Source organism: Mauremys mutica, chromosome 4, assembly GCF_020497125.1.
Source record: "Mauremys mutica isolate MM-2020 ecotype Southern chromosome 4, ASM2049712v1, whole genome shotgun sequence".
Lineage (NCBI taxonomy): Eukaryota > Metazoa > Chordata > Testudines > Geoemydidae > Mauremys > Mauremys mutica.
Window position 1 is genome coordinate 64,640,026 of NC_059075.1, and position 13,434 is coordinate 64,653,459.

At 48.7% G+C, this 13,434-nt stretch overlaps 1 protein-coding gene across 4 annotated transcripts in view; it reads right to left on the reverse strand.

The window, feature by feature from the left end:
- The window catches only part of PAPLN (papilin, proteoglycan like sulfated glycoprotein), a 78,514-nt gene that overhangs the window by 29,749 nt on the left and 35,331 nt on the right, over positions 1-13,434 (reverse strand). For 3 of the 4 annotated variants that reach the window (XM_045013475.1, XM_045013474.1, XM_045013471.1), the window contains exons 3-12: positions 11,979-12,094; positions 8,177-8,237; positions 7,265-7,367; positions 6,430-6,560; positions 5,941-6,064; positions 5,006-5,086; positions 3,656-3,828; positions 2,827-2,950; positions 1,293-1,419; positions 124-189 (exon numbers count right to left, since the gene is read on the reverse strand). In XM_045013475.1, the coding sequence (XP_044869410.1) occupies positions 124-189; positions 1,293-1,419; positions 2,827-2,950; positions 3,656-3,828; positions 5,006-5,086; positions 5,941-6,064; positions 6,430-6,560; positions 7,265-7,367; positions 8,177-8,237; positions 11,979-12,094 (1,106 nt within the window). The remainder of the gene's footprint in view (positions 1-123; positions 190-1,292; positions 1,420-2,826; positions 2,951-3,655; positions 3,829-5,005; positions 5,087-5,940; positions 6,065-6,429; positions 6,561-7,264; positions 7,368-8,176; positions 8,238-11,978; positions 12,095-13,434) is intronic. The other variant, XM_045013472.1, reaches the window with a different exon arrangement.

The following is a 13,434-nucleotide window of genomic DNA, read 5'->3' on the forward strand; positions in this document are numbered from 1 at the left end:
AGACCATCACCAAGGATGAAAACACCCAGTGGGGTTCACCAAGCAACTAGATTTTCTAGGTGGGAAGTGGGCAGAGAATAGCTGAAGCTCTGCTTTCTATAATCTCTATCTCCTTCTTGTTACCTCTTCATTTGAGAGCTCCAGGCTCCGCTGTGGCTCCACACTCCCGGCAGATAGATGTAAGATATCCTTTATACACAGAACAAAGGTTTTAAAAGGACTTCAAGCAATATTTAGAATTCTAGAGCTACAGCTTATTGTGTAGGCAGAAATGTTCCCAGGTCTTCAGGTGCCCTCAAAACACAGGGGCTCCAACAGGCCTCACACTAATTCCACTGGATATGCAAAGAGGTGACACCAGGGTGTCCCAGGGTGATAAAATGGTACATGCTGCAGATACCCAAGTTGGAGCCATGTGGCAGCCAACTGTAAGTGCAATGGAAGGGGGAGCTTGACAGCGCAATAGGAGGAAGGATTGCAGGGCTCAGCCCTCTCAGAAAGGGCCAGGACCTGGGGAATGCCGCAAGTTAACTCCCCTCGCTCTTATATTTGCAGCTCTAAGTGAAGGGAAGAATGAACACTAAGTGAATCCTTCTCCTTCCCCCACTTTGGCTAGGATAATATCTCCAGCAACTCTACCTAGGCAAAGTGAGAGCCCCTGGTTTTGGACACAGACTCAGGCCATGCAGATCCATTCCTTATGGGCACAGAAATCCATTCCCACATCTTGGATAAAACATTTAAAAAGTGCCTAAGGCTACTTCTCCACTACAGCCGGATTGACGCTCTGAGATCGATCCACGGAGATCAATTTAGCGGGTCAAGCGAAGACTCGCCAAATCAACAGCAGATCGCTCTCCAGTCAACCCCTGTACTCTACCCCCAACGAGAAGAGTAAGGTAAGTTGACAGGAGAGTTTCTCCCATCGACCCCCCGTGGTACAGACCTAAGTTATTCATGTAGTTGGAGTTGTGTAGCGTACGTCGACTTACCGCAGTAGTGTAGACATAGCCTAAGTAACTTAGCAGCCTATATCCCACTTTCTAAAGTGACTAAGGCACTAAATCCCATTGACCACTGTTCTGCCAGTCACAGCTCAGGTATCACCTACCCCTGGGTGCTCTAGAGACATCTGTTTCCACTGACATGTGAAGTGTATGTTTTTTTTCATCAGCTCCAGACTGGGCTGGCAGTGGGGGAAGCTGAAAGCAATCAGCATTCTTCTTCTTGGTTCTCAAGATACTTCACAAAGAGGTTGAAGAATCCAGAGAGGTGGAAAGAGAAAGTCTCACCGTTTTGTCTGAGGACAGGCTTGAAGACCACATGTCCGGTTATTGGCTGGCTTTGGTTTGTCCCTGCACATATAGTCTGGATAGGCTTCATTGTCTATGGTGCAGAACACCAGGCGTGATTGGTAACCTAAAGGAGAAGAGGAAAAGAATATTCTGGTCAAAGTGGCCCGTCCATAAAAGGGATTTAAATGCAATGGTTTGGGGAATGGCACATTTCTGAGGTAGTCTGGAGCCCTCACAGCATCTGCAGGCTGCCGAGAGAACTGGGCCAGGTGCAACTCCAGGAGTCTCTATACAATCTGTTCCCCCATAAATTGTCCAGTGGTTAGGGCAGTAGCCTAGGACCTGAGAGACCTGGGTTCAATTCCCTGCTTCTCCATGGACTCTCTGTGTCTCAGCTCCCCAACTGTAAAACGTGGATCTTAGTATTACCCTACTCCAGGGTGGTGTTGGGAGGATAAACACACGAACAATTGTGAGGGACTCAAATACTCTGGTGAAAGATGCTGTAGAAGTACCTACCCTAGATAGCGGCTGGGCCCACTGGAAGGGTAAGAGAGACGCGGAAGGAATTTTCCTTTAGCTCAGGTATCTGTGCCCTGTGTTTTGGAAGTTGAAGAACCAAGATTCTAATCATGGCTCCTGAGTGGTGTTCCCGGCCAGACATAATTTATCTAGTAATTGTGTCTGTTGTCTGCAACACATGGACTTGTTACAATAGCAGAGCTGTGGGTCAGCCCAATGAGGCTGGGTTTAAGCCAGGATGAAAGTGGATCAGCCCCTGGGGAAAGGGGCAACTCTGCATCCCTATTCCAGGATTATAACAGCAGGGGAGGTGATGTCACCTTCTACAGAGGCAGCCTTGAACTCATATTATGGGCAAGAGCAGTAAGTCACTGTAGCAGCCACTAGCAAAGAAGGTGAGAAAGGGCAGGCAGGAGCTCAGCATACTGTGAAACTGGTTTTCATTGAGAATCCATGAGTGTGTTAACGTGTACATGGCGTGACCACAGGGGAGCTCTGGCAGCCTCTCTGCTGGATGGATGCTCCATATGGAGGCACTAGAGGTGGCAGGCTGAGTCACATGGGGGTGGAGCAGCAAGGAGCAAAGGACGTGTTTTGGGTGGCTCGAGGGGGCAGAACTGTATGTAAAGGGCTGAAGCTAAACCAAAGAAAACTTAGGCTGCCTGTCAGGAAGAAATCCTTGACAGAGAGATCTATTGGTCTGGAAAACTGTCCCCAAGGGAAACAGTGGGAGCACCATCACTCAGGACATAGAAAACTAGACTGGACAAAGCATTGAAAACAGAATGTAGGGAACAATCCTGCAGTGACCCCCAGCCTGGCCTCCGATTCACAGACCCTTCATAGCCTACTGCAGCTGCCAATGCTCCTTAATCTCTCTGTGGGACAGCCCTGGGGAAGGGGCCGCTGACAGCTTTTCAGATGGCAGTACGTAGTGTCTTCCCTTTTGGATACTGGCTGTGCATTGGGTACTGTCTGCCACTGGTGCGGGTGCCCCCAACCCTCTCACCTCCGCCACACTCAGAGCTGCAATCACTCCAAGAGCCATAGCTCCAGCTGTAGCCCGAGCTGTACCCTTGCACGGGCAGGTAGTATTCATACTGCACCCCCTGGTTTGGCTCCTGGCTGATGAGCTGCAAAGGAAAGAGAATGAAGTAAGAGCCAGAAAACAAAACAGTATTTTCTCTCTCTCTTGGCCACGCTTCCCGTCCTTACCTCAGGATCCATGCAAGGTAAACTCCCCCTTCTGCTCCCTGCACCTCTCTGTTCATTGGCCATTTATTTTCTGTGCTTTGTTTCCTCCCTAATACATCTTAGACTCTAAGACTTAGAGCGCTCTTTCCAGTGAAGAGAGAGCATGCATCTTCCTCAGAGCTGGTTGATTGTGCTGATCCTCTAATAGGCAGCAGGTGGTATCCTGGGCTGGCCTTACACACAAGCATAATGAATAGCTACTTGGGTGCCCCCATCCTATACCAGATCTTTAATTCATGAGCTTCCCCTATTATCTTCTTTAGCTTCTTGACCAGAAAGAAGAGACAGCTAGTCACTAGCAGGTCTCCTCCTGCTGCCTCTCTGGCAACAGGACCAGAGCAGACAGTGGTGTGAACACGGCTTGATAGTTCCCCTTCTTACAGGGGAAGGCCCCACAGATCATAAGGCTGGCCCTGGTGGTATCCCTGCTCACTGGGCTCAGTACAGGTGTATCACCTCCCCTGTCATCTTCTGACATTATCCTGTAGAAACCAAGCACATCATCTCTGCAAAATGTGACGTGCAGCCCAAGACCTACAAACAGAGCAGGACGATATTAAGAGAGGATAAACACAGCTGCTTACCTCAATGACTAAGGGCTCAGTGGTGGGACCCCTGGAGTGAAGCAGCTCAGGGGCCAGGTCCCCTTCAGAGCCTCTATCGTAGTGCACAACTGTGCTAGCGATATGCAGGTCTCGGCTGAAGTCAATCGTCCAGTGCCCATTCAGATAATATTCCCCCTGCACATTCTTGATGGCTGGACAAAGCCACAGGGCACAAGAGAGGAGGCAGGGGATGAATAGTTTGGAAGATCCACTATTCACATGATACGCTGACACCACTTCAACCAGATGCCATATAACATGGCTTTACGCTCTGCTCTAGATCTCACAGGACATCAGCAACTCACAAAGCCCTCAGTTCAGCCACTTGAAACCCAGCTTCCTCACACAAGCACCACAACCTTCCTAAAAGCTGAGACTAACTGCTGGGCTAACGTACCAGTGTCCATTAGACAGTGGCAATGGGTGTATCAAACATGGTAACTCACGGGAAATGAATGCCCTCTTGTGTTCAGAACCTTCTGCATTGGAGATAAACAGCTGTGTTTCCCTTCGGCGTTTGTTTTCAACAAATGCCAAGTCAAATCAAGTCCCCGTAGGAAATCATTATCCTGTGACAACATTCTAGCCCCACTGATGCTCCCTACTGTCTTGCTCAGGCTCTCTGCTTTTCTGCACGGTGAGCCTTTTTCACTGCATGGTCCAACTCTTTGCCACAGATTCCATTCCAGCCCTTGCCGTACTCTCCATTCCTCACCTGATTATTGCATGTTCTGTTTGGTAGGCAAAGGTATTTGTGTTGCAATGTGGCACAGAACATTTTGAAACTGTAATGAAAACCCTGCCATGTTTGTACTGTACAAGAGCATGTCAGGAGTCCATCCATAGAGCATGGGGAAGATAGGGCCTAATGTACAAGGAACTGGCCAGCCCAGAAGAGGCCTGTGTGCTGGGAGCCCATCCCTAAAGCAGAGGTGGCAGAAGTTTGGATTTGACTTTACCAAGCTTTGTGGCAAACAGACAAACCCCGACCCAAACTTTGCCATGTTTGTCAGACTCTTAGAAGTTCCAGGCAGAAGGTTTAAATAGGGCTTGGTCTTTTTATCCTCATGTATGTAGAGTCACAGTAGTGGTGCTGGGCCAAGTCCGAGTCCCAGGTCTGAGCACCCCTAGTTCTCTAATGGTGTTCAATATCCGAACCTGGATTTAGAATTGAACTTTGTGCCCAGCTCCTCCCTTTGCAGGAGGCAGGCCCAAGCTTCAGCCCCACATGCCCCTGAACTCCGGTATGTTTGAAAGTCAGAATAGAATTTTTTGGCTTGAGCCCATTTCTATGGTGTCGTAATACATTCATTACAATGTCTGTCTTACCCAGGAAGTTCCTGCTGGGCATAACTTCCTTAATGCGGAGGCTTGTGGCTCCCATGGGAATGATGAAGATTTGATTGTAACCTGAAGAAAATGAAGGAAGTTGGTCAAGGTACTGACAGACAGTGATGGAGGATGTGAGAGGCTCGCCCATGTGCATGGGAGCTGTGCCCAACTGCACTAGTGGCTGCATGGATGAGTTAGGAGATAACTGGAAAGAACTCAATCCAGCTGTTGCAGCTTCATTGATTTTAGGATGGCTGCACCCAGATTTGTTTCACCCATGGTTTAGTCCACCCACTTCATGACTAAAATACATCTGAGAGCAGCGTTAGCAGAGCATTGCACCCTGAAAACAATATGGTCAGGGGCCTGTTTGGACTTCCATTATAAACCCTAATTTTTAGTGTTTCCTATCTCATACATTTCAAAATGCATCAGATTGCAGCTCCACTGACAAAGATTCATCCCAGTGCAATCATTAGGCTGAAGAAATAGTTCAGAGCCAGACAAATGTGGGAGAGCCAGGTTCCAAGTCCTGGTCTCAGTCTCCCACTCCTTTGGGAGGTTCTGCAGACCTTGGGTAACCAGCTCCATTGCAAAGAGCACTTCCAGCAGGCATGCTCTGAGGGATAGTTTAATGGAGCGTCTCTTGTCTAGAAGAGTTGTGGCATCTACAAGAGACTAAGAGAAGGGGAGTGGGAGAACCTTAGGGCTGCAGTGGGAAATAGGAGGGGACCCCCACATAGAGGTGGTCACTATGTTTTCTAGCTCTAGCCTGCTGTATGGGTGGGTTGGGTGAATGCACTGGTCTAATGGCTCCAGTAAACAGAGAGAGCAAATAACTCCACCAGCTCCATGCGAAGGGTCAAATTGAGGCTAGGCTTACTCTGTCCTTCTCCTCTGTTCACCCTTCTAGAAAATCCAGACTACTGTACCTTTGGGGAGGCTGAGCACATCAAAAGTGCTCTTCACTTCATAACAGGCCCTGCCATCCCCTCCACACTGCAGGCACTTATCTTCCTTCTTGGCAGAATTGAGCATGTTGTCACAGCCGACAGCCTGTCAGAAAACAATGGCATTAATGTGCTGAAACCAAAACCAGAGCATGGGGTGGGATGGAGAAAGAAAAGGCCAGGGCCTAGACTGATCACTAGGAGGAGGATAAACTAGATAGCTCCGGGGTGCAGTAGAAAGGGTGGATGACTGGGCTGGTGGTTAACTCTCCCCAAGAGTCCACAGAAATGTATGTGCATGCTCCCCACTCTTCCTTCAGTTCCCTAGAAACCAAATGCATTTGCTGTGTTGTTGGGTAACAAGGGCATTGTTTGGGAAGGGCTGGATAGGACAAAGGGAAATGCCAAGAAGACTGACATACACCCACTCTCTCTCTCACAGAAAAGGGATGAGGTGGTAGGATGACTTACTTGGCAGGCCCCCTCGACACAAACATCCCGTTTGCCTGGCTCACAGGGCGTCCCATCAGTAACTGCTTCCTTGTGCCTGTAGTAGAAGTTCTCTCCCTTGGGAATACAGTTTAACTCGCATTTATTGGGAGCTGGAAGGGAAGAAAATAGCAGGTGTCATGTGACATGGTTAACCCCTTACAAACACACCATGAGCCTGAACCTGAAATGTGGGATTAGGCCCTGAGGAGTGGATTGCTATTAACATTAATGACTGGTTCCTGCAGAATACATTCCCATGTAGTACGAGGCTTTTCAGAGAGACAGAACAAATGTTAAGACAGAAGAACACCAGTAACATATCAACAAAGAATGAAATTCTTCAAGTAAGCTTAAAAAAACCCAATAACTCAGAGCTGGCTGGGTGAATATGGAAGACAGTAGAGTCCAGTGGGTAGAGCAGAGAGCTAGGACTTCTGATTTCTATTCTTGCCACTAGACTTGGTTCTCTGAGTGTCCTTGAGCAAACCACATGTAGCAAGATTTTTGGCAGCAAACATGAAGAGCTTTGATTTTGGGGGATCCAATCTGAGATACCTTTTGCCTGATTATCAAAGGTGTTGAACAGCCGCTGGAGCTATAGATTTCTGTGCCTCGAAGGCAGCCCTTGCCAGAGATCTTATGCAATTGTTCTGGAAGATGATCCATTCCAACAGACACCTATAGCTGTTCCAGAAGAGGACCCCTCCGGACAGACACCTATGCATTTAGGACTCCTTCCAGACAGAGACCCCCTACTTTCAGGCAAAGCCAAATACCCCCAAATCAAACAAGTTTAAAACCTTGTATTCATTACCTCCATAATAAGGCAGCCACTTGTATCTCTTCGCTTGGAATTCTGTCCCATCAAACTCAGCACACTGCTCTGCTCGGAAGTCTCTGGAGCCCTCAGGGCAGCTCTGTGGGGGAAGAGAGAACCCAGTTGCACAACGTTCTCACAGGAAGGAGGGAGGTAAAGGAAAAGATCTCACTGGGGTGCGTTTCTCACAGTTTCCCCACAGACTGGCAATGACAAAATCACTCCTGAATGCAGCTCTGACACATGACAGCGCATTACGCTGTCTCCAGGTCAGGCCAGCTTCATACTTCTCTTAAAGCAGGTGAGTAGGGAACTGCTTCTTCCCAGAGAGAAGGTCTTTGGATGGCTACCAAGCTATAACCATGAACATCAACAGTATGAGTGCTCCTTGATTTCTTTCCATGACATTGTCCATAATAAACCAGACCCGTCTCATAGTCAAAGGATTCAGACCCAGAGCCCTAAACCTTTTCCTCATATTGTCTTCCTGCTCTCTCTGCTCCCCACATTCTCTCAAATGCAACCTTGATGCTCTGTATGTGTTGGGAATCTCTGAATAGGCTCTGGATAATAGAAGGAATTCTCAGTGTAGTGAGCAGATACTGGGGTTTTCAGAAAACTGAGGGTGAGATAATTGTAACTATACTAATATCTACATGCTGCAATCACCAAACAGAGTTGGTATGTGCCCAGAATCTATTGCACAAGGGCACAAATTCTAGCCTGGGGCCTAGTCACCTATGACCGTCCCCAAGCAAACAGTGTTCCCCGGCAATACTGGCTCTGGTGCTCCTGGGAGGAGAAGAATCCCATTGGCACTGAGTGGGCTCAGCACATGGCTTCTGAAGAAAATTAAGCTCCTCCAGGAGAGGAAGCAGCAGGAAGGAGAGAATATACTGAGCACTGTACCTGAATATTGCACAAGTGATAGTTTCGAGTTGGTCCAATACAGTTAGACCCACCATCTGTCCTGAAAGACAGAGAAACAACATGAAGTAGTTCTGAAGAGATTGTAAATATCATCCCCATTGCTATTTATTAATAATCTCCCAGGTAACACAGTGAATTTATCAGCACTTTGCACACAGCTTGCAGCACTAAGACACGTTCCCTGTCCCAAAGAGCTAACAACTTAACTCTCCTACAGTACTGAACCTGGCATCTTTCAGCGCATTCTCTTGCTGTAATCTTGTTATAGATACAGGTAGTATATACACTATGTATTGTCACAGGGTGGTTTTTAAATTTTCTGGGGGCAACATTTTTTCCCCACCAATTAGTGCAGGCAGTTTCTTTTATTCTTTGTCAGGCTTTTTATTAACACAAAGCTTGATGTCTCTAACAGCACCTGTGTGATACAGCATGTCTACCTGGGGGTGAGTAGGAAGAGTGGGTGGGGTGGCAATGGATATGAAGTCAGTGTGTGCGCACACTTCAAACTACCCTGCCATTCACATTCCTGCTGTTATGGGACTCATTAGCTGGAAGAACAGAATGGCCAAAGGGAAGGGAGGTAACCATCTTCCCTGATTCTATAGCTGACTCTTCAAAATGAGAGGGATACAGCTCAGTGCCGAACAAGTTCATATCCAGGGAGAAATTGGATTTGAAAAAGCCATCTGTTGTACCCAGAGGTGGATTAGGGATTTGTGGGGTCCTGGGCCTGAGCAAGTGGGGGCCTCTCTCCACCCCTCAACCCTGCAGTTCCCCAACCCCGCCCCCCCCAGCCCTCCTGCTAGGGAAATGGGGTTGGGGTGGAGGTGCTTGCCCTGCCCTGACCCCCCACACCTAGCACTCCTGCCGGGGAGCAGGGTCCGGTCATGGGGGCATCCCCAGCTCCCCAGCAGGAACTCCAGGTGGGCAGAGCAGGGCAAGTCCCCACATCCCGACCCCACTTCCCGGCGGGAGTGCTGGGCAGGTGAAGCGGGGCAAGCCCCTGTGCCCACCTGGAAGGCAGGTGAAGCAGGTCGGGATGTGGGGGTGCCCAATTTTTCTGGCGGGCCCCCAAATTGGCCGGGCTCTCTGGACACAGACCATTGGCCCAGTGGCTAATTTGCCACTGGTTGTACCCCTCCTGCTACTCTCTCGGTCCATCATCTCAGCACTTGTGACACAGCAAGGCGGGTCTCCAGGAATGTGAGTCAGCAGAGAGCGAGACAGGCCAGATCATGAAGCAAAGGGAAGAGGCATGCTTGGAGATTTTGTGGGTTTGGTTTTTTTTGAAATATTGCAGAATAATCAGAACTCTTATAAAAAGCCTATTTTAAAAGGAGATTGAGGAGCCAAAGGGAGAACAATGTTAACGTGCCTGAACAATGGTCACTTTATGGCATCTGCTGGTAGAACAGCACATGTTGGGAATCATGGTGTAACAGGGTGGTCCCCTGCTCCTGCCCTGCAGGGTTTGAAACAGCCCAGGAGAGGGCTGTGGCTGGGGCTGATTGGGGAAAGTAGGCTCAGCTGTGACCATGCCCCAATCAGGCCCAGCTGGCCCCTATAAGAGGCTGTGAGCCAGAAGCCCAAAAAGTCTCCCTCTGCCTGTACAGGGAGAAGGGCCTGGCTGCAGGAAGCCAGACACAGGGTACCTGAGTGAAGCAGGGCTGGGAAAAGGCTGGGGAGCCAGGGAGCTCCAGGCTGTGGCCTAGCATTGGACTAACAGGTATTGGAGGTTGCAGAGGGCAGCCCAGAAGTAGGCTAAGGCAGCAGGTCCAAACCCTCCTTGCCAGTAGGCTGATACTGCAGTCTGCCCCAGGACATGGGGACTAGACAATGACAGGCAGTAGCCATATACTGAGGCAAGGTGGGAAAAAGGGCACTGGGTCCAGGGAGGGACATGGGGGCCAGAGGACAGGCGGATCACTGGCCTGCAGAGGGTGCTCCAGAGCTGGAATGAGCTAATTCCTGGAACAGACCAGCAGGAGGCGCTGCAGGGGTGAGTCTGCACGTCTACACAGGGGTCTGAAATAGAGGCCAGAAAATAGAAATCCCCTCCTGTGAAAAATCACATTTTTGGGGGGAAAAAAATTGTCCCAATATCAAAAATGCAAAGTTCTTCCTGGGAAGAGATTTCCAGAATAATTCCATTTGGGGAGAACCGAAGGATTTAATCTAAGAGAATCTGACTGAGGCTGCCAGAGGCCAAGTGCCTCTGTTCTCTGACTTCCTGGCTCTTAGCCTCACCATCTCCTCTCTCTGGCAGCCAGACAGTAGGGAGAAGAGAACCAGGGCGGCTCAGCTTCCTCACCAGAGACACAGCCAGGTGGGGCAGGTGGCAGGAAGGCTGAGCACTGGGAAAAAGGACCACCTGGGCACTCAGCTGCCAACAATCTGCCTGGAAGGCTCTTGTCAATTTTACTTTTTCCCTGAAGCAGAAAATGAAACTCACAAGAACCTCTTTGGCAGAGAGGTTGTTTTAATTTTCCTGATGGACAATCAGAATTTTTCTGGGAATCCCTTCCTTGGGCGGTGGGGGTGGGAGTGTTTTTGACTTTTTGTCCCAATTTGGGATGAAATGTTTTTTGGAAATTTGAAAAAAAAAATTTGCAGGAAGGGATTTCCCTTTTCTGGCCAGATCAGTTCACACCCATGATTCCCATTAAGTGCTGCCTCACCAAGGAAGCGGTCATGTGGACATATCTTCGGCACTGTTAACATCGTGTCATCAAAAATCATTCCAATGGAAAATTTCCCACCAGCTCTGGTCTGAAAGATCTTAGCACATACGTGGCTTTCAGCCCGCAGGAGAATGATAGGCACAGTGGTGTGCACGTTTTCCCCCACCGGGCACCGTAATCCTGGCCAGAAAGACACCCTTTTGCCATATCAAACTTGTGCCACAAACACAACTTTTCTTGTCCAATTAACCTCAAACTTTCCAACAATGCCATTCTCCTCTAGCATGGGCATTTCAGACTGAAGCGAGCCCAGCCTGTTCAGAAAGTTAGAGGAAAATCTCCATCAGGTTTATAACAAAAACTATGTGAAAAGCTTTCTATATAATAGAGTTTTTACTGTGACTCCATTATATATTAGAGATGGCCCCAAACTGTAACCTCAGATAAGAGCCCCTCTCAATCCACCTTGAATGTCGGTCAGTTTGGATTTGTTCCCCTGGATCTGAACCACGACCATAATTTTAGCTGTGTCTAGGGCTGAAAACTGGAAAAGGCCTATTTTCTGGATCCAGTGGGAACAGCTGGTTTCTCAAGATCTAAGACATTTGGGCTAAAATTTTGACAGAAAAGCTGATGCAATTTTGGCATCACCAAAATCAAATTTTAGCCTTGTTCAGCTTTGAAGCCACACTCCAAACCCTAATAAAAGAAACCTAAGGTCAGCTCCTAGGCTGGTATAAATTGGTGAAGCTCTATTGAGGCTAATGGAGCAATGCTGATTTACACTTGCTGGGGATCTGGCCCCATTCTGGATCCAAACTCTGCCTCCCAGTTTCATCTTGTTTATATACACTAGATTCTACTTCATCTCTAGATGAACTCTTTTGGGGGAGAGCTGCTTATTAGAGATGCCTTCCAGAAAACAGATTTAGACTTATTTCCATGCAGGGAATAATAGTGACAGGTCAAACTTTCTTTGGTAGGTGATTGACAGCTCAGTCCACCAAGAGAAATTAGAAAGCTACCCTGAGCTACCTGGTGATGCCTCTTATGGGAGGAGAAAGAGCGCGGTAATATAAAAAGAAGAAAGCCCTCACCTTTGCGAGTAGCAGCGCCGCTGCCGAAAGCTGATGCCCCCGCCACAGCTCCGACTGCACTCGCTCCATTCTCCCCAGCCCCCCCAGAAATCAATCTGCCGCTTTGCCTTGCGGGCCTGTGAAAACCAAACATTCAAGTGAACATGGTGAGACAGAACAAAAGCAGCAAAATTGAACCAACTACATCATGCTGTACCAAGCAAAGGTGTTACCATTCCCTCTCCCTAGCTAATGGGTAAGGAGATACAGGGAAAAGGACAAGAACCCCTGGAACAAAAAGCCTTAAGTACTAGAAAAAGCATCTAGTGCCCCACCCACCCACGGGATCACAAGCCCGAACATCTAAACTGCAGTTTTATGGCCCTGCAGACCAAGTTCTGTGAACTTGCGCCAGCTGATCTGGGCCCGCCATGGCTGTGCCACAAGTCTTTTATTGCAGCATAGACATACGGGCAAACTCTATTCACCTTCAATCGATTCGGCTGCCTCCAAGAAAGGATCCCAGCTCCTTGGGATGTTTCTCCCCACACTCTAGACCAGCAGTTCTCAAACTGTCGGTCAGGACCCCAAAGTGGGTTGTGACTCTGTTTTAATGGGGTCACCAGGGCTGGCGTTAGACTTGCTGGGACCTGGGGCTGAAGCCAAAAGTCTGAGCCCCACCGCCCAGAGTTGGAGCCGAAACCTGAGGGCTTCAGCCTTGGGCATCGGGGATCAGGTTACAGCTCCCACCCGCCCAGGGCAGAAACCCTCAAGCTTTGACTTCACCCCCCAAGGTTGGGGGGCAGGCCTCAGGCTCCCACTTTGGCTCCCCTGCCTGGGGCGGAGGGGTTTGGTCTTCAGTCCCCATTTCCAGGGTCGTGTAGTAATTTTTGTTGTCAGAAGGGGGTTGCAGTGCAATGAAATTTGGTCTAGACACAAAGCACTACTTCCCAGATTAGGCAAAAAGATATGCTGACATAGGCATCACCATCCCAGACCAGATCAATAGTGCCATCTACTCCTTTATCCTGTCTCCAGGCCCGACTCTTAAGAGAAAGGCATAAAACACCTACAATGCAGCTGTCTGCAATATGATTCCAGGGAGGAACATTTTTTCCTGACTATCCCTGGTGGTCACCACATGCTCTGGGCATCAGCATTGATAGTCCTAATCATGTTTGTATTCTAGATGATATAACTGAGGTATGGGTGTCAAGGGAACCCATGGATACATTTAAGACTAGGATAAGATATTGGTACTAAGCGCAATGCTATCAGTAAGAGAACATTGCCCCAGAAAGGTATAAAATATTGTAGCTGGGGGAAAACCTGGCTCATCGCAGTCAGCATGATCTGTACAGAGAAGGATGTGGAATTCAGGGAGGGGGGAGATAGTCTGAGAAGGAGTAATGATTGGAGGGATACAAGGAGATTACTTACTATGAGATTATTTGGAAGAAAGAAGGGGGGAAAACAG